Genomic DNA, 25,138 nt, shown 5'->3' on the forward strand with positions numbered 1-25,138 from the left:
GCTATTCAGCACAGATCTACAAATACTGTTTCAGTTTAAAACCATACTTCTCTGTACTTTAGATGGGCGGGGTATAAATGAATGAATGAATGAATGAATGAATAAATAAATAAATATAAGTGGGAACTAGGTGTCTGCACAACTATGAATACACCTGAAAGTGCAAAAAATAAAAATACAAAGGCAGGTTCCCTACTGTGGAATCTGCTAACTATCACAAGCATTTCCTCTTAATCCTATGACAAAATTAGGACATTCTGATTACAGTACAGTGGGTATCTCTACCTATGAACACGACCCATTATGGGGTGCCATTCACACCCCGGAAAGTCCGTAAGTAGGGCGCCGCTACTGCGCATGTGTGAAGCGCGATAGAGCACTTCTGCACATGTGTGAAGCGCGCAGATTGCTTCTGCGCGTGCGGCAAAACCCGGAAGTATACACTTCCGGGTTTGCCGCGTTCGTAACCCGAAAATCTGCAACATGAAGCGAACGCAACCAGAGGTATGACTGTATTGGGAAATGCTGGCAAGTGCTGGGAGCTACTTGAGGCCCAATCACAAGTACGTTAAGAATGTTTTAAAAGCATATACCTTGGGAGATGTACATTATATGCTAAATAGACCAACATCGTTGTGAACACCCAATTGTGCATGAACGTTTGCTTGTAATTTCCATAAATCACACAATGAAAGGCAGAGTGCATAGTTCCAGTAGCAAAGACCCCTGCCCAGGAGGGTCCTTTGGATTCTAGACTGGGCCAGAAGTGGTTACTCCAATCCAGGGTTTTTACTCCCAGCTGCTGAAGCTGGAGAATGAAACTGAAACTTTTGATTACAGCAGTCAAAAGATGCAGCTCTTTTGACCCAGCAACAACAGACAGCCAAATTCCAAGTATTTATTTTAGGTCTGTGAATGGCCCTAGCCAATGCAGAGGCATCATGCTGCCCGACAGCAAAGGGAACAATGCTGCACATCCAATTTTCCACCTGTTCTTGGAGAGGGCTCTGAGACCTGAGCATGCAGAGTCTTGGATACACTACTTTCATATTAGAGCAGTGGTTCTCAAACTTTTTTTTTCTATAGGGCCACACTTTTAGAATAAAGATTTGCTTGGGCCACATGGAATGTTTTATTGATAAGAGATACATTGGAAAACACAACTAGGATTGTCCTCAGTTACGGCTGCTCTCATTTTGAAAATATATCTATCCATATTCCACAAAATAATAATAATATTTGGATATTATATACTACACTACACTGAAATGCTTAAATGTTTGATTGCCCTTGAATCTTCCCACGCTTGCCACCCTCTCCTGCCACATCCACTGAGAACTACTGTCTTAGATCTTGAGGTTCTTAATGTAGACCCAGGTGTTTTTGGCACCCTCCCCCCAAAAAATCTATCAAGCCTATAAGGGCAGGATTCTCTATCTGAAATCAGGATTTGGTAACTTACTTTGAGATGAAAACAGGCCACAATGGGTAATTTCTTCATAGTGAGTTGTTTGGTAGATTCCTGGTAGCTATGGCAACCACTACATTTGATTTTGGCACTGCTTCCTAGATGTTCTGGCCTTGTAAACCTAAACAAATATTTTAAGAAAAGAGTGAACGACCAGCATCAGTAAATCATTTCAACTGCACCTTGAGTTTCCACTTACATCTCCAGCACAATCTGGACGTTTATTCAGAAGTAGGTCCTACCAGATTAATCTGCTTACTCACAAGTAAGCATGCAAAGGATTGTCAATATGATGCTTCAGCAAAGGGGGCCCCGTGATCAAAGAAAGGCTAGCACTTGGTCATCCATAAAAAAGAATAGGTAGCGCTTTCAGCTCTTGGTTTCTCAGCCATTTTCCAAAAAACCCTCAAATCCTCTGTTCCCCAATAAGTAACTGGCTCTTGGCATATGACCTACTACTAAGATTAGTGTTTAAGAAAGCATTGGGGGAAATTAGTGATACCAAAAATCTTTGTACAACCTTATGAAAAACTAAAGTTTCTTTATGGAGACATTTACCCACACTGCTAACACTCATGAAACCACAATTTTAAAACCACATGGATTCAATTTTGGTTCAGTCTCCAATTTGGATGTTTATCACCATGTGGCTACCATGAGGAAGGGGAGACGAGCCGTTGGTCATCCACAAAAACTGGCTATGATGCTTCTTACACGGCTTGGTCAACTCTTTCTCCTTGCCCATTACTGCAATAACTGTGATACAAAGCTAATGATGGGCGAGCTTGCGTTCTGTTACATGGCAAAACTATGGAATTCTATCCCAAGTCCCAGCCCTGCAAAAGAGACAAGTGTTTGAGAAGGGGTGCTCTGGAAGAACAGATAATGCATATAAGCATGGAAATTTGTTTCAAAATTTCATCTCGAGCTTCTTTTTCATGGTCTAATCTACAAACCCAAGACAACATGCTTGCAATTTTTTCCACTTACTCACACTGCAATAAACAGAGAACCAAACCAATCTGTTTACAAATACAGTTGCTCAAGGAGTCTGTAGTTACTAAAACACAATCTTGACAATTCCTACATGGGTGTTGATTACATTAGACTTTCCACTCAACGGCCTTCTTCTTAAAACAGTCTTTGCCTTCTCACATCTATAAAGTCTCCACTACTTAATTTCCTTCATCTGGTTTCTGTGATGTTTAAATCACCCTGTGACATACATGATAAAATTACGTTCACAAAGCCTTCTTCCTTATCCAAAAAGAAGCCATCTGTATCTCATATGTACACAAACTCTTTTCCTAAAGAGATGCAACAATTACCTTTCTTTTAAAAAATATGCTTAGTATTACCAAACTTTATCTACCTTGTCTGGAATTTACTTCTGCTGAAATTTTAATTCCCAACTTCATAATCAGGCTACTTTGGTTGTTACTTTTCCTGACTCAATCTTTAAAGATGCACAGAAGATAAATGGTTGAAAGCACAAGCCTTTATAAGGTCCAAACTGTAAGACATCACTCAGATGCTGTCCAGTCTCTCAATGAGACTTGTTTTTTTGTTTTTATTATATATTTTGTGTTCTTTATCTTGTATTTTTATGTTGTGAACCACCCTGAGATCTATGGATGAAAGGCAGTATACAACTTTAGTAAATAGCCTGCATCTAAGATGTATCATTTCAGACTAGAGATGGGGCCTCTCACACTGAATGTTCCTCCTTTCCTTTATATCAAGATGACCAGACTAGAGCCCCTTTCTATATGGAGGGATTTTTTAAAACTCTTCTGATTTTGCAGCTGTGACAAGGTGCACATAAATGTCCGAAGCACCTTCTCTAAACAGATCACTTGTACTTCTATTCTGAAGTAACTGTCCCAAATAATGAAATGTGTTGGCCCAGTCCACCATGGAACTTGAGAATGAGGTTAACCCATGAACCTGCAGAAAACAACTTGATTGATATAATAAAATTACTATTTTTAGGCAACGTGCCAGTGCAGCTTTGAGGTAACACATAACAGACCATGATTTAGTGCTATGTGAAGGAGTATCGAAAAGCCTGAGCAAAGCATTGGGCTTGCATGCTCCTCCCTCATTTCTCCTCTTCCTGCACAGCTTAGAGGACAACTTCTGATGAGCTTTCAAAGATGTTGGCTTAGTGTTCCCTGTGATTCAAGCCTCCTGGTTAATAACAAACAAGTCAGTATGATAACCATAAAGTTAGCATCTAACCTCTGTCTGTTTTAACTCATGATTCCTGGTTCATGGGTAACAATGAGATCTTTGAAATGGAAAGTGATCTCAGGAGTCGTCCTGGCTGTGCAGGAGGAGGTGGCAGCAAGGTTTCCATGTGCAGGTCTGGCACTTCCCTTGGACTTATTAAGGCATGTCTACATAGAGCTAAGCTGTGGTTTATTGTTATGCATGAACCAGTCTTATGGAACTTGCTCTGTCCAAAAGTTACCAGGTATACTCAGCTGAATGTTAAGAAACACTATACTTTGAAGGTAGGCAGGTACAGAATGCCAAGGTTTTTAGCTCTGCCCAGCTAGAATGTGGTATTCCTTGCATTCTTTAGCCCAGAGGTTTTCAACCTTCTTGAGTCCATGGTTCACTTGACTGCCTTCTTTCTGCGGCCCCCCTCTGGGCTCAGGAGCCCACTTATGTCACCCCTTGCCTGCACAGTGGGCAGCCTCTCAGTTTTTCGAACACCCTCAGCCTCCTCTCTTCTCTCTACCTGGGAGTCCTCTGGGCAGCTGCTGCTGCCCCCCTCCCAATAGAGAGACGCCACCTCAGGGGCCTGGGCAGAGGATGCCCCTAGCCTTAGCGGCCCAACAGAAACTGGCCGAACGTGAGGCCAGGACCTTACCTTGGGAGGCAGCAGTTGCAGCAGCAGGGCTGCTGCAACGAACAGCTGTGCAAGCCTTTGAGAGGCAGAGATGTGAGTGGGCATTAGAGAGGGAAGGAAAGAGGGACAGAGGCAAGTGTTGCCCACAGCACCCCTGACCATCATTCAAGGTGCCACGGCACCCTGGTTGAAAACCACTGCTCTAGTCAATGCTGAAGTGGCTTCATGTGAAGCCTAATGATGATGTGGCCAGCATCATAATGCTGTTATAGAAGTATTTGGTGTGGGTGCATTTGGAATACTGTGCACAACATTGGCTGCCCATTCTCAAAAGGATACTGTAGCACTGGAAAAGGGGTGGGGGAAGTAACTAAAATGACTAGGAGTTTGAGGACTTCCTTCTAAGTAATGACTAAAGCATTTTCCCAAACTGCAAGTTTGGGAAAAATTATTACGATAGGGGCATAATAGAATGTGTGCAATTATTTATAAAAAAAACCACAAGGAAGCGCTCCTCTATATAACAAAGTTCTGATGTCCACTTCCATAGGACGTGGTAAAGATATGGTTTTAAGTCATGACAACTAAATAGAATCTCACATGCTCAGATGCAGTGTACCTCTGAATAGCAGGTGCCAGGGGCATACAATGGGGAAAGCTGTTGCCTTCAAGCCTGCTTTCCAGAGGCATCCCAACAGCCATTGTTGGGCATCGGGTACTGGAATAGATGGAGCCTAAATCTTATGCAGAAGACCTGTTCTTATATTCTTTGCTACTATAAAGGAGGAGAACTGAGGACCACGTATTTCATAGAATAGACTAATCTGATGGCTTGTTTTGGAATGTGCTCTTGAGAATCCTGACAAGTGAGCAGGGACCTGGAGAAGGGGAAAGTGTGGATATTTGTTTGCTAATACAAGTAGTGAATAAAGCAGAAAATCACCATTATACAGTAGTGGAGCATCTCTTTGGAGTGACTTTCCTGTAGCTACAGCAGAGAACACTTAGAAAGCCTGAACAGAAGGACTTCTGCAGCATTCAACCAAAGCTATGAATAATAATAATACGATGTCAGGACTAAGCCAAGGAGATATATGGAAACACCTCCTCACTCTCATTCTTGAAATGGAAAGCTGTGGAACAGAGTGGGGAGAATTTCCTGGATTGTAACTGTGCAGAACTTGCTAAGACATGTAAGGCTCCTCTGCCTTAAGTCAAGCTGGTCCACCACCTTATTTGGAGGTCAAGAAACTCCATGCAGTATTGCCTACCAATTCATGTATGTTGCTGGACAAATTCTTTGGCAAGTACCTTTTGAATCTCCTTGAGCAGTAGGTGGCTTCTCAAAAAGATTTGGAGATACAGCTGATTAACAAATTCTATAGCCTAGGCTGGATCAATTTCTCAGCTCCATTGATCAATGGTACGATCATCAGGATGGCTGGAAGAATAGCGAGCCTACTCTGAAACCAGAACAAAACTTGCTTCTTGTTGGACTCTGCTCATATGCTGGTCTTGGTTACATTTATATGTACAGAGAAGCAGCTTATGTTAGGCAAGGGAAAGCAATGTTTTCTTTTTCCATAACAAAGCAATCAATGGGCAGCATCCAAAAAGGTAGGTGAAATTATGGGTCCTGCTGGCTTTTTCCTCTTCATACATTTCATAGTTCTTTATGAAAGGCTTGGCAATCCTAAAGCAAGGAATAAGCTAGGATGCTTCTTCCTCTTTTAACTGTTCTGGAAGCTGTCAGCTGCAACGCTGGGCTGCATTGTTGAGCTAAAATCTAAAGACTGTCTTGGTAGAGATTTTGCTGCTTCCTTCTTTAGTACATTTCTAGCTTTTCCCAATAACTGCAGTTGATCATTACTGCTAGACTGAAGGCTATCAGAATGATAGAAACATTGCTTGCAAACAATATGGACTTATTTAGACAGGCTTCTGGTTGTTCCAAAGATGGCTATGGAATATGGGCCCCTATGAAAGAGCTCATCTTTTCTCTCTCGTGATCATCTATACTTTGAGCTTCTATTATCACATGACTGCAGAATTTGGACTATTGAAAGGGTTGTTTGCCTTGGTGATATTGATTGACTACCTTCTCTAATTTTGTTCACAGAATATTGATCTATTTTATAAGTTGATAAATATGTTGTTATCACATTTTTTAGCCATGTGTTGCCTGTTATTGCTTAAGTTCATCTAGAATAGTGGCAGGAAACCTCTAGCCAATGGGCCTCATAGAGTTTACCAAGGCTTCCCCAGCTTTCTGGTGGTGCCTGTGTCATAATGAGATGCAGAATTAAGCAGGCACAACCCATGTTTCATCCCTCTGTAGTGTTGGGTAGAGGGGTATAAATTTTCTGCTCAGTCCAGAGCTGCTATGGAATGAAAATGTCCTCCTCCTTCCTCATCATAAGAGAGGGAGGTAAATAAGGTAAAGGTAAAAAAGGTAATTAAAACACTACTTCACAGCTGATCTGCATGGATCAGCTGGGGGGGGGTTGTTGGTATGTCCATGTGCAAACATGTGGGTGGCCACTCTCAGCACGACAGGTGCCCCCCACCCAAGGGTGGCCCATGGTTGAAAGATGTCCATGTGGACACCCTCCTTTATCTTCCCTAGTTGCCTTAGAGCTCTCTGGTGGCAGAAGGGGGCTCGGGGGGGAGAGGGGGGAGGGGACAAATCCAATTATAAAATGGACTGCCTTCGACTATCCACTTGCATGGATCTCCCTCGTGGCAGGAGGGGGTTCGTGGGGGTGGGTGGAAGAAGGGAGTAGATATGTTATGTATGTTCTTTTTTATTGTGTAAAATTAATAAAAATTATTTTTTAAAAAAAAAGAAAAGAAAGATGTTCATGGATGGAAAAAGGTTTCCTAGCCCAGCTTTAAGGGCAAGATGGCAGAAATATACACCCTATATCTGGCTGACTTTGCCCCCCACTCCTTAGGGTTCATTCCTACCTAGGAATTTGAAAACCCACTTCCATTAAATCTTTGTAATTTGAGGTGGGAAGGGAACCCTGTATTCCCTTCCTTAGTACTAACTGGACATGCTATTTCATCACCCACCACACACACCCTGCTTTCTCTAGCTGACAAAATTAAAAATCCTGTTCCATTTATAGAAACGTGCTTTTTTGGTGGGGAGGAGGAGATTCTGTGTATTTCCTCACATAGTATCTCTGTGAGCATCAAGTTCCTTCAGCCTGGCTGATTATCAAATGTAAGGCAATATAACATAAATAATTTTGCTCTCTTTTGCCATGTTAATCTTAAAACTCAGTTTTCCCCACTGCGTACAGTATCACAATGAACTCTGTCATTTGGACCTCTGCTCTTCAGTGGTGAATTAGCTGCCTGGAAACTTCTCTCACATCTAGCTGTTCCACACTACAAGAACTGAAGAAGAGGTACAGAAGAGAAAAGGAAGGAGACAGTACTAGATTCTTTGCCCAAAGGGTCCTGGGAAAACTGGCTGTTTTGTCCACCTTTTCCTCCTCCCCAGTATCATAAACCCCTCCCTGTCCTTTGAGAGACTCTTTCTGTCCCGACAACAAGAACGTAAAGGAGTGGTTGGAAGTCTTATGGGGAGCAGGAGCAATACTCCTATGTCAAGGTGTGCCCCTGATTCTCAGATACAGTGAAGTCCATAGTTCAACAGAATCTACATTAAAAATGTCTGGAAGAGGAGAGATCAAGCTCTAAGACTCCTTTAGCCACTTGTAGCTCTGCCGATTATTCCGAGAGGAGCATATTTTGTGCCAAATGAAGCCATATTTCCCGCAGTTTATACTTACAACAATGTGAGATAAGCAGTGCTGAAGCCTATCCATGGGGAAACTAACCAGTGGTCATCAGGTGGGACCACTTGAGTCTTGGTTACCTACCAGTTTTGTCAGTTTATGCTACATGCTTAGATTTGTCCTGGTTTCTTTTTCTGCAAGTGAACCGAACTGCTCTGCAAGATGATTCAGCAGTTAATAACTGCAGCTGAAGTGCTGTTTTGCTCCTTGGCCATTTGCCCGAAAACTGCTGGTCTGCAGACAGCAGGAGGGGGAGTTAAGATTGCTCCTTGCTAAAGGCCATCTGCCACAGTTTGTACCTTCGCAAGCAGTCCGTGAGGGTCGTGGTTCCTGACACGTGGCTCTCCCCATTCACCACACTGCCATCGCTGCCTGGGCTCAGAGGCCAAAACGGGGTAGAAGAACCTGGCAAGTCCAAACTGATGTCCCAGAATGGGTCTATCGTCGTGGAAACACCACTAGGGAGGAAGAGGAGAGATTGCAATCAAATGGATAAACTAAGCAATAGTTTGGGCAAAAGTGATACATAGGCATGATTGGCACATCCATTCTTTAAGCAGTGAAGTACTTTGAATGATTCACATGACAAAAGTGAATGTGAATGAGCACACATATGATAAAAAATATTAACAATCCTGTACGTTAATGGATTCTGAAAAATTGTTCCTTTTTAAAAGTATGTATTATTTGAAATTGACATACAAAAATGTGTTCAGAAGACAATTAAACCATGTAAAAATTAGGAGGAAAGCTCCTTTTATGGCGACTCTTATCTCAAAATTGAATGTGTGGAACAGCCCTTACTTCAAGGCTGTATTTACTTGGTAGGGGGGTGAGAGGTAGTACTTCACCTCTAGAGGGTGCTCAAACTACAGAAAGCACCTCGGTCAAAACAGCTTCTTTTATTGTCAACTTTCTTTAAATGGACCTTTAAGAACATATTAAAGGGCATGGAATTTACAGCAATAGCCACTCACTCCATGAGATATACTGGCAGTGGGAATACGATCACTTAGAATGTAGTCCATGGGGTTTAGTGGTACAGAATTCTGGCACTTCCAGTCTGGACCCCAGGGCAGTAGGGGGGTGGGGGAGAAGAGATCTTCTTTCTTTAAACCAGGGGAGTGTGAAGCATACATTATTTCATAAAAGAGAGTTGGCTATGTCATCTTGTGTATTCCATGTTCATCATTTCAACGTCAAGTGAGTTATTCTGTATTTTAAAATGAAATTAACTCATTATACTTACTGGCAGACTTGACAAGTGACATCGGACTGTAGTCCACCTGTGAAAATTTGGTCTATGATGCAGTTACAGTGGTTGGGGTTGTTGGCTTTCTTCCCATTATCGTCACCTGAATAAAATAAAATAAAATAAAATAGAACAGACTTTGAAACAAATCCCTACGTAATGTATATAGGCAGATGTGCATAAAGGGCTCCACATAGTAGCAATAGCACGTATGTCAAGTTCTTAGCCTCTTTGCTATTATAGAAAGCCAAGGTAAAAGGAAATGGGTGCATGCAGAATATTGGGGGGGGGGAACCCACCAAGTGTGAAAGTTACCTCTATATTATTGTTTGTGTTGCACTGAGTTCAATCAATGCAGAATGGAAAGTCAGTTAATCCAAAATGTACTCTGACAGAGCCCATAGTAGTGTGGGAGGATAATCTATTATTATTAACCAGAAGAATGGCTTGGCTTGGCCTAATTCAAGCACTGATTTCAGAATAGGCCTCACTGCCAAGGTGGTTAGTGAAAATGTCTACTTAACCCCACTTAAGAGGACCAGTGAGCGACAAATGTACTTCTAGAAACAACAAGCATTTCCTGGCAAAATGGTTATTTCCACTTAATAAAATCACACATGCAATCTTATATGCACTACCTAAGTGAAATTGCCAAAGGGCGGTTAAGCAAGAAAATAAGGCATCAGCAAGTTTAAACATAGTATAAATTCTGTAGAATAATCTGGTTACCCTAACATGTTCAATAAGCTAACGGCAAGTTCTAATGTAAGAGCCAAGGCTAAGTTTCCTATTTAATGTTCTAGTCGAGTGGAATTCTCTCAACCACAGTTAAGAGCAAAGTATCATCATCTAATCACTGTTAAAGCCAGGAGGGGTAAGGGATAAGTTTAAACTGACTTAAAGTGCAGGTAAGCCTAGTCAGGTGCAATGCTTGACCAAGAGATGAACTTTGTTAACAATCCTAGATCATCAGGGAACCCACCTAGACATAACTATTACCTGTGACACAGTATCTATAAACTGGCATTAAGGTAGGTGGGGGAAATCTGCTTTATTGGAGGGAGGGAAACGAGACAGAGGGAGAACACACAATCCCATGACCCACTTCCAATCTCTTATATAGTTTTAAAAAGTATATCTCTCCTCTGGCTTGCAGGTGGGTTGGAATATATTAAACCAGAAATAACCAGTTGAAAGCACTAAGCAGGTAAACAGATTTTTAAAAAATAGACTCATCTTCAAATTCTATCAGAGTAATCCACTGCCACCAAAGTCAAGCACAGTGAATATTCCATTAGGCAACATTAAAAATGCATCTACATAAGACATAATAGCAGGATGACAAAATCAAGTTTCGTAAGAATATATTTTTTGCATTGGGCTGATTTGGGATGGATAGAGTTAAAACCCTCTGCTTGACAATGGGTTATACAGTCGTACCTCGGGTTACGACCACCTCGGTTTGCGAACAGTTCGGGTTACGAACTGCGCAAACCCGGAAGTGTCTTCGCCGCGCGCGCATGCGCAGAAGCGGCGCGCGCGCGATCGCGCGATCTGCGCATGCGCAAAGCGCGAAAATCACGCTTTGCGCATGCGCAAAATGGCAGCGCCCATCGCGTTCAGTTTACGAACTATTCGGGTTACGAACTGCGATCCGGAACGGATCGCGTTCGTAACCCGAGGTATTACTGTATTTTGCTTTAAACATTTTTTTAAAAAAGTATTGTTACCTGTCCCCATATCATTGGAATTGGGGAAGCTAATCCCACTGATTTGTAAGAAGGGCCAAGACCAGCTTGGAATACATTATTTTTAGCGGTGAATTACTAAATTCCAGGTGGACCCAGGTGGCGCTGTGGTTAAACCACTGAGCCTAGGGCTTGCTGATCAGAAGGTCGGCGGTTCAAATCCCTGTGACGGGGTGAGCTCCCGTTGCTTGGTCCCAGCTCCTGCCAGCCTAGCAGTTCGAAAGCACGTCAAAATGCAAGTAGATAAATAGGAACCGCTACAGCGGGAAGGTAAACGGCGTTTCCATGTGCTGCTCTGGTTCGCCAGAAGCAGCTTTGTCATGCTGGCCACATGACCTGGAAGCTGTACGCCGGCTCCCTCGGCCAATAATGCGAGATGAGTGCGCAACCCCAGAGTCGGTCACGACTGGACCTAATGGTCAGGGGTCCCTTTACCTTTAACTAAATTTGCACAGCATTTAACAAGTGAACTATTTTACTATGGAACAGCTGTCAATCAAAAGGGATTTAACTTTCAGCCAGGAGACACAGTACACTAAATTCTTATTAACACACAATAGGTTCTCTGTTCCTTTTTTAAAAGAAGTCATGCAAAGTTGCATTGCTGACTCAGTTGTGGAGTGGGATGCTTTGATTTCTCTTGTTTTGTGACAATTTTATATAATTTTAAAATTTATTATTGCTTCTATTAATTATCTAAGAGGATCACTCTGATTCTGCTTCAGTGCAAAGAAACAAGACTTAATCCTTGCATCTGAAAAGCATTTCCTTCTCTTTAGGCTTTCTGGTACTCAGACAGAAGCCAACAAATGGCCTCTTCACATTTTCACTGTCCATCAGGCAACATCCCTGCTGGATATGCTTAATAGACAGCCATTTCTGCCCACAGGAGGATAAGATTGCTCCCTTTTCAATTACCCAAGTCAATTAGGTTCAGCGAGGAGGGGGTCTCAAAAGACTATTTTATAAGCTTGTTCACAGCAACACAGAAAGGTATTACCCACTCACTGGGCTTCCCATGGCATCTGGCAAGAAAGGAGGAAAAATGAAATTACCACCTACTTGCACCTGTCAATATGTAAAGCAGCAGCAACAGCAAAAAGGCGTATTATTCAACTGAAAGAAAATTATCACTTAAAGGAAAATGCTGCTCCATATGCCCTAATATATCAAAGGTAAAAACTGAAGGGGTTCAACTATGTGAGGTAGACCGGTTTTAAAAGCTCTATGTGCCCCACATGATGTGGCTAGATGGATCCAACTGAAGATTGTATTATTACACCTGTAATTAAAGTGTAAAAAGGAAAATGCTTCTCATATACTAGATGGAGAAGGAAACCTGGTTAGTGCTCGAATTGCTCTTAATTGCTCTTAAACAAGAGGCCATAATGGGAAAAACTGCCAGGAAAAAGCCTCACCTTTGCAGTGTCGATGTAGCACATCTAACGCAGCAATGAGGAACTCGTGTGCATCCTGTTGCTCGTACCCTGCTAAATGCCGTGCATGCGTCCATACCAGGTGCAATAACCTATATGGAATGTGAGGAGATCGGTGCCCAGAGTAGAACTGCTCGGAAAAAGAACGTAACAAATGGTCAAAATATTTTTCATTGGGATAGTTTGAATGCAATAATAAACCATTGTTCAGTGGTGTGCGAATGTGCCTAGCATCTGTCCAAGCCTTTTTGCAGCTGAAAAGGCAAGTTCAGAAGCTTTCACTTTCATCTTCCATTAACTATTGTATTCAATGGTGCTTACTCCCTAGTAAGCGAGTTCAGAATTTCAACCTCTGTGTCCATATCCAACCCACCATCCCAAGCAATTTACCACCATATCAGAAATGTTTTAGGTTACCTAAACCATTTCTGATATAGTATCTTGGAATATTTCATCCCTGTAACAAATACAATCTTGGGTTTGTTTATCACATGGATATGCAATGTCAAGTCAGAGCTGGCCTTTACTCTGCATTTTTTATTCTGGTACAGAATTCATGGCTGCCCCAGAACTTGGACTTTCAGTCCAGTTCATCAGCTGGTCTTGTCCTGCTGGTCTTGTCCACACATTCAGGGTGTGCTAGGCTGTGGTTGCAGAGCAAAAAATAAATGAAATCCTCTACTATGGGCCAGGAATACATGAGTTTGTGTGGTAATGTTGAACAGGCCTGTGCAATCCACACAGACAAGATATGGTAGATTGAGCAGACAAGACCAAAAGTGGGTCTAATGGTCAAGAAGGTGGTTTCTGATCTTAAACCTCTGCTGCCTTGCGGGGTATTATTGGGAGAAGAAAAGGCTAAGGAGTAAACCCTACACAAACCCAGAGTAGAGTCCCTAAGACAGTTGGGTGGTGCTGTGGATGCCTCCTTCTGGCAACTCCTGCAGCCAAGGCCCTCCATACACACTGCCCAGGCTTTGTGCACTGGGGAGGTCACTTCAGTGCTGCTAATGCAGCAGTTTGACTTCACCCCCGGAGGTACACTCCATTATCTTTGGAGACAGATGCGGGAAAAGGTTGAAGGAAGTACCTAATCAAATAAGCAACGAAGAGTTCTGCAAGAGAGTTCCATCTTCATGGGGAAAGGCAGTTGGGAAGGCAATTTTTTTAAAACTGCAGACATCACTCCAATGGGTGGGTGATATCTGCTGATGGTTTGGGGGTGTGGGGTTCAAATCTATGTTGACTGTGTGCACCAATGCCCCATGACAGAATGCTGTGCACAGCCAATGCAGAAGCATCAAACTACCCCCACCCTAATCATCAGCTGATGAGTTGGGGTTAAACCCTGCTCAGTTTGGCTGTACAAGTCAGTTTTTGGTTGTTGTTTTTTAACCAGGAAGGGTCTTGCACAGTAACACTGCTAAAATGGAGCACAACCCCTTCATTTTAAGCAGGGGTTTCAATGCAAACATCTACAAAGATGAAGTTGTTGTTGTTTAAAAAAACAATAACTCTGCTTTGGATGTGCCATGCTGCCTTCAGGCTTTCAAGATGTCAAATCACCTGGCATCACATCAGGTGACTGACATGTGGGCAATCCTGCCCACCTATCAAATTTAGCCTGCAGGGCCAATCCTGATAAGGGTCTGGCCTATGCAGTCAAAAAGGTTCCCCATCCATTTTACAGCCTTCAAGCCATAAAATTGATACAACTGATACAATTGACACACAGCATGCACACCTTTCTACATTATTCAAGTTTTCTTGTGGTGAATGTGGTTCTGTTCATTACTGGGACTGTAAATTATGTTCTTATTGTTGTGCACCGCCCTGGGATCTTTGGATCAGGGGTAGCATATAAATTGAATTACTTTTACTACTACTACTAATAATAATAGCGGACAGTAGACATCTTGCTCAGCCATCTTTAGAGAGGGATAGATGGGGAAGTAACAGCTTGTATATAACCTTATATGCAATTCAATTAAGAAGCAAAGTGTGTTTTCTTGCACAGCTACCCGTATTTTTGGCATGAAACTACACTGCAGTAATGCAACAATGCACAAGCACTTTTTATGCATAAGAGGATCGATAGGCAACTCTGAGATGCCAACAAGAATGTCACCAAGGGACTAGAGTCCGGGTGTGGTAACTGAAATCTGCTGACACTGCTGCTGTGACAACATAATTCAGGGAAATGCAGCAATAAAATTTGTCACTTCTTACAATTAGCCTTGGCACTATCCGGTCACTCTACCCAGTAGCACTTTCCATAATTACTTCACTGCAGCTACCCATTTTATATTATTTAGTGCTTCATTAGGATGAAAAGGAATCTTAAGAAGCAGCCTGGGCTAACCACTGGCTATTACCATGCGGAGGATGAAAATGCACCTAACCTGTATCTGAGCACAAGCAATGCTGTAGGTGCAGCAATAGTGCCTCTACATTCCTTTAGCCCCCCACCCACCCACCCCCGACCAAAGAACTTTAGCTTGGATGTGGTTCTTGATGTACAATATTTTCAATGGATAACAGTAAGCAGACAAAGAGGCAAAAATAGATTCTACCCTTTGATGTGGAAAAGCAGTTCAATACTAGAAAAGAGAGCCAAATTAAAGGTGAAAAGAGAGCGGGGATGGATGCCAAAGAACTGTTACACACACATACACAGCACACCAAGATTTTTATCCCAATGTAATCAAATAATAACCTGGTAAGCTTGTATGTAGCAAGAGCCCAACCCTGTCTCACCATATAAACTACAGAGTACAGTGTGCCCAGCAGGATTAAGACCTTGGGAGACCCTATACTCCAATCTTAGGCTTAATTTCTCAAAGCTTCCTTTTAGGAATCACTGTTTGAATCCAACATCTTTATCCAGTCTCCATTTTCAGAATGGCAGCTGCCGAAAGAGGACATTTATCTCTCTCGTGTGTTGCTTGTAAGCATGGCTGTATTAACTGCAGTGGAGGGCTGTGAAAATGCCCTGCAATAAGGAGAGTGGGTTTCACCTTCTCACCTTGGCCACGATTAAGGGATATATCTGACTAAGAAACATGGTGAAACAGGGAGCTTGATCAACCTTAACTGTGGTTAACACCAGTGCCAATTAATTCTTTTAATTACGAGTAAGAATGTCCTACAATCTTGCCCGGTACCCCCAAAGTTTATTGGCATAACCACACAAATATGGATGGAAAATAAGCCGAAAAGGCTTCCACACTGCCATCAAATGCTTGTATTTATTCTAGTTCCTCATACATCTTTATTTCAGAGATGAACTGTTAAAAAAAAAAGAACATTTCGGACTAACTAAAGCTCCCTTGGGAACAAGCCACTAAATTAATTTATTTGGTGACAAGAGGCTGCAGGAAAAGGGCGCTACATGATTCCTGTTTCATTTGATTTGATGAACAAATTCTACATTGTTATTTTTTTTAGGCTGCCCTATGTTACAGATAGCCTTCTTTAAAAGTTTCTGAATGAGGCCTTGTGCGGTCACAGAAAACCATGTGTGCACCTGCACACTGAGGCCACAAAAAGCAGCCACGGTTAAGTAGTATGTCTGAATATGGACGACATGTTTAAGGATGGGCTGCAATCTAAGGTGCAAAAAGTCCATTTCTACTGTACACCAAGATCTCCTATGAAAAGAAACACATTTCCAGAACCACATTCTTGTATTAGAAGACTAAACCACCCATCATCTACATACATGCACACTCATGAATATATTCATATTTCTCTCTCATAAATATATTCATATTTCTCTCCTATGGCAGGAAGCTAATGAAACAACCTTAGATGTGATGAAGCTAATGAAACAACCTTAGACCTTCATCGCAGTGTAAACTAGGGGTTGGCAAGGTTTACCTCGCCTGGGCCAGTTCACTCCAGCAGAGATCCCTCTGTGGGCCGGATTGCGCATGTGCATGATTTCCGGCGCCTCGGAAGCGAGTCCCCACGCTGTGCCAGTTTAACGCAGTGCATGGGGACTCACCGAGTGGGCGGCTCGGTTCAGGGGCCGGTTAAACGACCCCTGTGAGCTGTTTGTGGCCCATGGGCCTTAGGTTGCCTACCCCTGGTGTAAACCCTATTCGGTTTTTATGCAATTCTAACTATATTAACTCTCTACCACAATAGACAGACAACACAACAGAACAGCTCCATTTGGCATTCACTCCCTTGATTGTCACCTGGCAGCAGCCATTCTCTCATGCTGCAGGCACAGCAAGAGATGAGAAGGAGGGTTACTTCTTAGGCTCTGCTGAGAGACCAGCTATATTTGGCTCTTCAGCTCCTTGAAAAGCTTTCATTCCATCTTATCATTTGTAAGAACTACTCTTTAAGAACTATTGCCTTGCCTAAGATTTCTTTTTTCCTTTTCCCTCCCCATTCCCTTTACTTTTTATGTCATGTCTTTTAGATTGCCAGCCTGCAAGTGCTTTTGTTAATTGTGTGTAAGCTGCTCTGGAAGTCTTTTCAGCTGAAGAGAGAAGTAGAAATGCTTTAAATAAATAATGGTAAAATATGGTTTAGCATGATTTCTGAACTGACAAACTCTGCTGTGTGATCAGCTAGTGAAACAAATTACGAAGCATGTTTTCAAATGCATTTTTGAATTATGATTTGTGCTATTTGTTGTCCACATGGGTGCTACCGTATTTCTTTTTCTTCCTTTTTGCATCTTACCTTACTCTGTGCACTTGTAATTATGTACTTTTTATCTTTCAATAAAAAAATATTTAAAAAGAATTACGATTTGTGCTAACCAGTTTGTTAAATGAGTAGACAAACTATAGTGATGGCCACTGACTGCACTGCCTCAAGAGGTTCCCGCACCATAGAGAGGAGAGTGAACTTACAAAGCTAAGTGTGGAGGGGACAAAAAATGAAGCGCTAAACCTCAGTTTGCCTGTTATACAGTGGTACCTCGACTTATAAACGACTTGACAACCGAATTTTTCGACTTACGAATGGGGGTAATGGCTTATGAATGTATCAACATCCCCCCCCCAAAAAAACCGTGGCGGTTTTAGATAGGGATTTTTTGACTTACGGATTTTTAGATAGGGTTGCTTCGACTTAATTTTTTTTCCGTTTTCAATGCATTCCTATGGGAAATCGCGTTTCCAATGGCGTTTTTCGACTTTCGAATTTTTCGACTTACGAAGGTGCCTTCGGAATGGATTAAATTCATAAGTCGAGGCACCACTGTACATTAAAAGCTTAAACCAGTTTAGGTTCTCAACTATAACTAAAGCAAACCACAGTTTGTCAAAGAACCTAATCTGAACCCAAGATTTAAAAAGTAATGTTGCCATTATAAGTGAAAAGGATGACTCACCTCCTGAAAAAGTGTGGACATTTCACAGACCAGACATGAGCTGGGGCTTTGCATTTCACATTTGTGTCTGTCGGAGAGGAAGAAATCTCGCAGTAGTGGAGTGTGGGTAAGTGCTTGGACAATACAGTTCATAAAACATGTGTTCCCAAGATTGATTAGCCCTCTTAGACCTATTAAAACAAGCAAAAAAGGGAGATTTTGTAAATTGTTTTGGGTTACAAATTTGTAGTCTGCTTAAATTAATTGATTTTTAAAATCGCCACATTCAACACACAGCTGCAAATCATGATTATTATTATTTTTAAAAATCAAGACTGATGATGTATCCAGTGATGTGGTCCATTCCACAAGGGAGAACTCATTTCTTCCTCTTTGAAAGGGACTTTCAATGCTTTTATAATCAAGCCTTTGAGATACAGCAAGCAATACATCTATATAAAACAAACATTTCAAAAAATGTGTATGCCTCATATACCACAGCTACATGCACAGAGTTATGCACATTAAAATACCTTCATATTATATTATAAAGCTGAAAAATATTATTGCAGCTATATCTAACACTGGGCTAATTAATCTAGAAACAGCCTCTCCTGCTAAAAATGGGCTGATAAAAAGCAGGTACATGTTTGCTTTGCCCCTCACTGTTGTGCAAAAGAGCAGGTGCTACCCATTGTGAACAATAATGCCAAGTGAAGATTTGGTCCCTCTACAAATAGCTGGAAACAGTCTACAAAGGGGCAACAAGGCTACATGGTTCTACAGCAGGTTTACTGCTGTGCTCCCATCCTTAACCCCCACTGGCACCAGCACCATGAACTTGATGCAGAACAAATTGCATCTTATATTGTAGTGATGGGTTTATTTGCTTTTTGAAATTTTGTCAACGCTCTGCCTCCTGGCTCAAGAACCCTGTCCCCTTTCTTTCTTACACACACACCAGGAAGCAGTTGTGCCCCCTCCCACCATTAACACTCAAAAGAAACAAAAATAGTAAAGCTGCTTGAATTGCTAGAAGAATATATATCAGTTTGCTGCAGTGAGAGGATCACCAAAAACATTCAGTGGCTGCAGTATACAGTGGAACCTCAGTTTATGAACACCTCGGTTTACGAATTTTCGGTTTACGAACGCCGCAGACCCATCTGGAATGGATTAATTCACTTTCCATTACTTTCAATGGGAAAGTTCGCTTCAGTTTATGAACGCTTCAGTTTATGAACAGACTTCCGAAACCAATTACACCCATGCTTCGGGTTAAGTACGCTTCAGGTTGAGTACTTCGCGGACTCGTCTGGAACGGATTAATCCGCTTTCCATGACTTTCAATGAGAAAGTTCGCTTCAGTTTATGAACGCTTCAGTTTATGAACAGACTTCCGGAACCAATTGTGTTCATAAACCGAGGTACCACTGTATTATGTTATTGAACTGCATCCCTAGGTATCCACTGGCTTATTGTGGAGTAGGTGATGTGGGCAGTGGATTACACCCAATAGTATCTTGGAACTGCAGTCATATCTTGTAAATCCAGCCATGCTTATAGAAATGCAGATCACCAAGTGGATGTCAAATATCAAACATATATTCACTTGTTCTGCTTTTTAAAAAAGGTTTCTGAGAGCCAAACACTGGAATAAGAATTGCTTAAGATTAGTGACGTTGAAAAGGACCATGGCAATATTCAGTTGTGAACATTTGTGGTTAAGAAATGGAACTTGCTATCTTCTCTAGTGTGGAAGTGCATTCCTCTACCTTGCAGCTGGGTTAAGAGTTAGGGTATCAAAGAGAGATAAATTCAAATCCAGAACTTCACCCTCCTACTGCCTCTGTCCTATGATACCCAAAAAGTTTCAAGAAAGGGAAGCTGGTACCCATATACAGTAATGAAGGGAATTGTGTGTTTGGATTTCATCTATATCTACAACTCGCTCTTTAAGAAAGAAAGAATGACAATTTCTCTCTCATGCAACTTTATGTATTATATCTGTGTCAATTCTATGTATTTTAAACAATTGATCAAAGTACTGCAAGAACTCTGGCTAATGCCTCTACCCTGAATTGACAATCATTGCTTACACAATGCAACAGCTCTGGTGAGCTTAGTTTTTGCTTCTAGAGTACAGATTATGATGCTGCAATTCACAAATGTCTACCAGCCCATGAGGATACTGTACAATGTGATAGCACTACTGAGATTGTTCAAAATACTAAAGGCTCTTGCAATACACAATAATGTGTTTGAAGAGCCCTTTAGCTTTCTTCACAAGGAGGGTGTGTAGCTTGTTGCTAGGTTACTGAAGACTGAAGATAGCAAATCACTGTGCTGGATTGTATACAGAGCATCAGATGATGGATGCTCAAATCTTTCTCAAATCATTGCCATTAGCAGAATATTGCCAGCCTCTCTAACCTAACTGACCAGTCACTAGTTTATCCCCAAAGACCAGCCATTATCATCAGCCATTACCACTTCTCCCCACCTCCCTCTCCCAGCACTAGTATATGCCACATTAACCACTGTGGTTTATAGTACAAACACTGCAAATGCAGGTATATTTTAGTTCACGTGTGTTGTGTGCCTTTGAAACAAGGAAGGTCCAAGGTATAGTATATTGCAAAGAAAAATCTCTGCATGCATGCATGCATGCACAAACAAATATATTTATGTGAAGCAGAGAACTGTCTAGCACAAGTGTTATCTAATAAAAAGAGCTGGGGGGGCAATATTGCAGAATTCTATTTCTGTAACAAATCCAAATTCTTCAACCAGAAAATAAACAAGCCAATTAAAAATTATTTATCCAAATCCGGCGCATTTGCAGGAGTAGTAAAAAGGACATACAGTACAAACCAAATGATTGATGCAAAATGAGAAAGTCAGTGTAAACCCTATCCACATTCTCCCAGCCTTTGCTGCATATGTAGTATAACAGTACAACAACCCAGGCTCCTATGACCCACCTACAAAGACAGTGAGGCTTCAGAGCCTGTCCTTTTCCCTCTTTGCCATACTGTATTAGATGGCATAATCACTTCCTGTTTTTATAGCATCTTCTGCCCTAATCTTGTTCTTCCAAAGGAGAAAAGGGCAAATTAGAAGCAGCAGCTTCAAGAAACAGGAAGTGATGGCATGATGTGCAAGAAGACTGTAGGTTAAAAGTCAAATAAGGCCAACCTTGAGGTGAGAGAAACAGCATGTTTTATGCATGTCTGAAAGTCCATGAAATCATCATATTTTAGGTACTCAGGAAACAGCACACATTTACATGTTTTCTCCATATGTGCTTAAAAATAAGACAAGACTAAAGTTGAGTTTCAAGAAACCACAAGCCCACTTTCATTTATCACCACCAAGATTTATAAATCTCCCTTGACAAGTCATTTCCCATTATTACACAAACAAACACAGTACAGAAGAATATTGGAGTACAGCCTTAATACGGTATAAAATGTACTTCTTATGTATGTTGAAGTGTTGTAAAGCGCTCTTAATTAAAGCTAGTACAGATAGTTTTTCGCACATATTTATTGAACATTGTTTTATTATACATGCTTGTGGCTACATCTGCTTTAGTATTGGTTGATCTCCTCGGTATTATTTCATTAAAATTTACATGTTTAGTTTGCCCCATATCTAATGTTAAGTTCATAATATTCAATTTTTTTAATTCTCCCAAAAACTTTGCGAGGGAAGGCACAAAAGGTGGCAACACTACCACCACCACCCCGCCCCCAACTGACAAGCGACTGCCGATGTGCAGGTCCTTTCGGACCCAGAAGAGGGCGGAACAGGGAGATTAACAGGGAGGGGCAGGCTTATTTGCGCTCCGCCAATGCTCACGGGGCTAGGAACGGAACCCCTGCACAAAATGTTCGCCGCCTGCATTAATATTTAGTTACAGCATAAGTTAACCCTAAGCAATACAGATGTGCCCAAGATGCCACCCAATGAATCCATGGCTTAGCTGCTGTTTCAGTGAAGGCCACCTAGATCTAGGCTCTGCTGCTGTCCACTGAAATGCATTGCTTCAAACAAGCTGTGGTCCACAGTTACAATCTGGTAGCCACGGCAACAGTTGATCTGCTTTCAGAAGTTCTTCTGGTGTTCATTTTTGTTTGTGGGATGGCAGGGAGGAACCTAGGGTTCTGATGGAGGTTCTTGTGGTCACCTGGCAGGCTGATAGACTGGTCACAATGTAGCCTGTAACACACACAAAAACAGTAGAAGCTTTAGACACCATCTTATCTCATCAGTCCATATTTAACGAAAAATCTAGAATTAAAGGTTGCATCCAACTAAGCTGTTCTAAGTAAACCCACTGAAAGTAATGGAACTAAGTTAACAATTTCCATTCATTTCAATGAGTCTGTTCAGAGCATGACTAATGTTGGATACTACCCTAAATCTTGAACTTACTTGGGAAGGAGTTCAAACCTGGATTACAATAGGGTATCAGTAAGTGGAGGAGTTACAGCACACACTTTGAGACCTCACCTAGGGGGAAAACATATATTCAGTTAAGTTTAATATTACACAACAGAACAACTGTCTACTTAAAATGACTACCATCCTTACCTTGGGGAAGAAATACAGTCAAAATTCATGCTGGCAGTCAGTAGTGGGAATGGCAGAAACTATCCTTACATAGAACTCCTTAAGCAGAAAGAAAAGAAGCCAGAGCAAAACTTGGTGATTAAACAAAATGCAAGTGTGTGTTGGTGCAGCGTTGGTCTGTGCAATATACTTACACCATTAAACTAACCACACTGTGCAGCCTATCACAGTAACCGTCAGAGAATTTAAAGATGATGTTTGATGTCGCCTGCAGCCTGAGTAGACAAGACCATGTAAATATGCTTGCTGTACACCATCCATGAGAGTGCCATAACTGGAAACTGGAATTCCAGATGCAAGTTATGAGGAAGTCCATCTTTGTTTGCTGCCATAGTTCTCAGTCACAGGTATCTCTAGTGATGCCAAGAGGGCTGGAAACATTCTGTGCAGATAGTGGAAGGCACTGAGTGGGCTATGCTCAGCGCTTAAACCAGGCATCCCCAAACTACGGCCCTCCAGATGTTTTGGCCTACAACTCCCATGATCCCTAGCTAAGAGGACCAGTGGTCAGGGATGATGGGAATTGTAGTCCAAAACATCTGGAGGGCTGAAGTTTGGGGATGCCTGGCTTAAACAATTTCTATGGGCTGGATTCAACTGAACAGCTGTGCTAAATGGGAGCCAGAAAAACCAGTCATGCTGTCACAACTGGGGCTTCATCCCGAATTGGCTGGTGGGAATCAGACCCCCCCCCCGAACAGTGTACAGTGTGGTGTAGTGGTTAAGTGCGGCAGACTCGTAATCTGGGGAACTGGGTTCGCGTCTCCACTCCTCCACATGCAGCTGCTGGGTGACCTTGGGCTAGTCACACTTCTCTGAAGTCTCTCAGCCCCACTCACCTCACAGAGTGTTTGTTGTGGGGGAGGAAGGGAAAGGAGAATGTTAGCCGCTTTGAGACTCCTTCGGGTAGTGATAAAGCGGGATATCAAATCCAAACTTTTCTTCTACAGGGGGAAGAGAGGGGAGATAATTCTGTCTGGCAAGCAGAAATGCTTGCATTGGCAAAACAATTTAAATAGTGTGATGCTGAATTCCACCCAATTAGTTCACAAACTAATACATTTCTGTGTTCCTAGGTTGTCCCCCAAGTATGCAAAAAGAGGAAGTTAGAAAACACTTTTTCACAATACATAAGCCTGGGAAGAGTATTCAGTGCACCTTAAAACTGAAGGACTTCTGTTCTCAGTTTTCAAAGCTAGTTCAGGAAAATCAGGTTCTACAATCTGGGCTATAGTTGACTATAATAAAGTCACATCTGCCTGCTCGTTCACCTTTGCTACCTTATTTTAGCTTGCATTAGGTCACTTCAGGAAGGTAACACCCAACACACTGAAGACAGGTACATGTTTTATGGAAGTCTGGTTCAAGTCCAATCATCATCATCACTTGTAGTCCATCAGATATGATTCCACAACAGAGTAACGACTGCTTACCATTTCCATTTCTTTATACACTATCAGGGCTGGTCTCTACAAAATGCTTGCTGGTGCTTGTGTGCATCTCTGCAGTTGTAAATTAATTACCATGTATCTGTAAATGTTTTGATTTATGGAGTTATTCATGCAATAAGCTGGAAGAGCATCATTTTTAGTCACTTGCATACATCCTTCACTTATTGGCAAGATGCAATTCTGTGTTTCTGTAAAGGATTCAAACGTTTCGACCATATGACACACATGAAGCTTCCATACACCAAATCAGACCACTGGTCTATCCAAGTCATTACTGCCTACTCTGACTCACAGTGGTTCTCCAGGGTGTCAGGCAGTGGCATTTCCAAGCTCTGCCAGCTGGGGACTGGATCTAGGACATTTTGTATACAATGGAGATAATCTAGCCATTGAATTATGGCTACCCCTATGATTATCACTGAGACCACTACAAATTCATTATTTGTTTAGTTTCACACAGGACCATCAATTCAGAGACTTAAAAAGCTCAAGCTATTTCCTCCAGGGAATGCAAGGTGTATTTAGTGATGTACTAAAGGCTGTAATTATAGGTCTGTTTACCTTATTAACAGCACCTTTTTGCTCCACTTGTGCAAGTATGCCCCGTTTCATAAATTTCCCAGGGCTGAGATAAGCAGGGCAGTAAGTGCAAAACACGACATCTCCCTGGCTCAGTCCCGAGTACAACATAGCAAGGGGAGGGGAACTGGGTTTTAACTGAAATAAGTTTAACAAAAGAAGGGTATGTTGTTTTATAAAAATTCCTCATGCAAATGATGCTATTTCTCAACACCCATTTTTTGTTCATAAAGATTTATGTTGAACTTGTGGGTCCACAAATTCACTTGTCATGCTGGTGAGCTCACACTGTGCTTTAGAGCACCGTCAAAGATCATTATGCCAAAGACAAAACTTTGGCTTCGGGGTCATGGCAACCTGAATTCTGGCTTGGATACCAAGGTCAGCCAAACTTTGTGCATCCCTAGTAAACAATTTAGATTTTAAAATGTTCCCAAAAAACTGCAGTCAATGTTAGAATAGTAATTAGCACATAAGCTTCTCATAGGTTTATACAATTTAGGACTCCATCATGGACAAAAAGGCCTATCGTAAAAAATAATTCCACAGCTGACTTTGGTGCATAAGG

The 25,138-nt window shown here is 41.8% G+C and overlaps 1 protein-coding gene across 3 annotated transcripts in view; it reads right to left on the reverse strand.

Annotated features, from left to right (window-relative positions):
- USP22 (ubiquitin specific peptidase 22) overlaps nt 1-25,138 on the reverse strand; it is a 108,257-nt gene that overhangs the window by 9,642 nt on the left and 73,477 nt on the right. For all 3 annotated transcript variants that reach the window (XM_035132102.2, XM_035132101.2, XM_035132103.2), the window contains 5 exons: nt 17,924-18,093; nt 12,553-12,700; nt 9,384-9,489; nt 8,434-8,592; nt 1,463-1,589 (listed from right to left, as the gene is read on the reverse strand). In XM_035132102.2, the coding sequence (XP_034987993.1) occupies nt 1,463-1,589; nt 8,434-8,592; nt 9,384-9,489; nt 12,553-12,700; nt 17,924-18,093 (710 nt within the window). The remainder of the gene's footprint in view (nt 1-1,462; nt 1,590-8,433; nt 8,593-9,383; nt 9,490-12,552; nt 12,701-17,923; nt 18,094-25,138) is intronic.

The sequence above is a fragment of the Zootoca vivipara genome, chromosome 14 (genome assembly GCF_963506605.1).
Source record: "Zootoca vivipara chromosome 14, rZooViv1.1, whole genome shotgun sequence".
Lineage (NCBI taxonomy): Eukaryota > Metazoa > Chordata > Lepidosauria > Squamata > Lacertidae > Zootoca > Zootoca vivipara.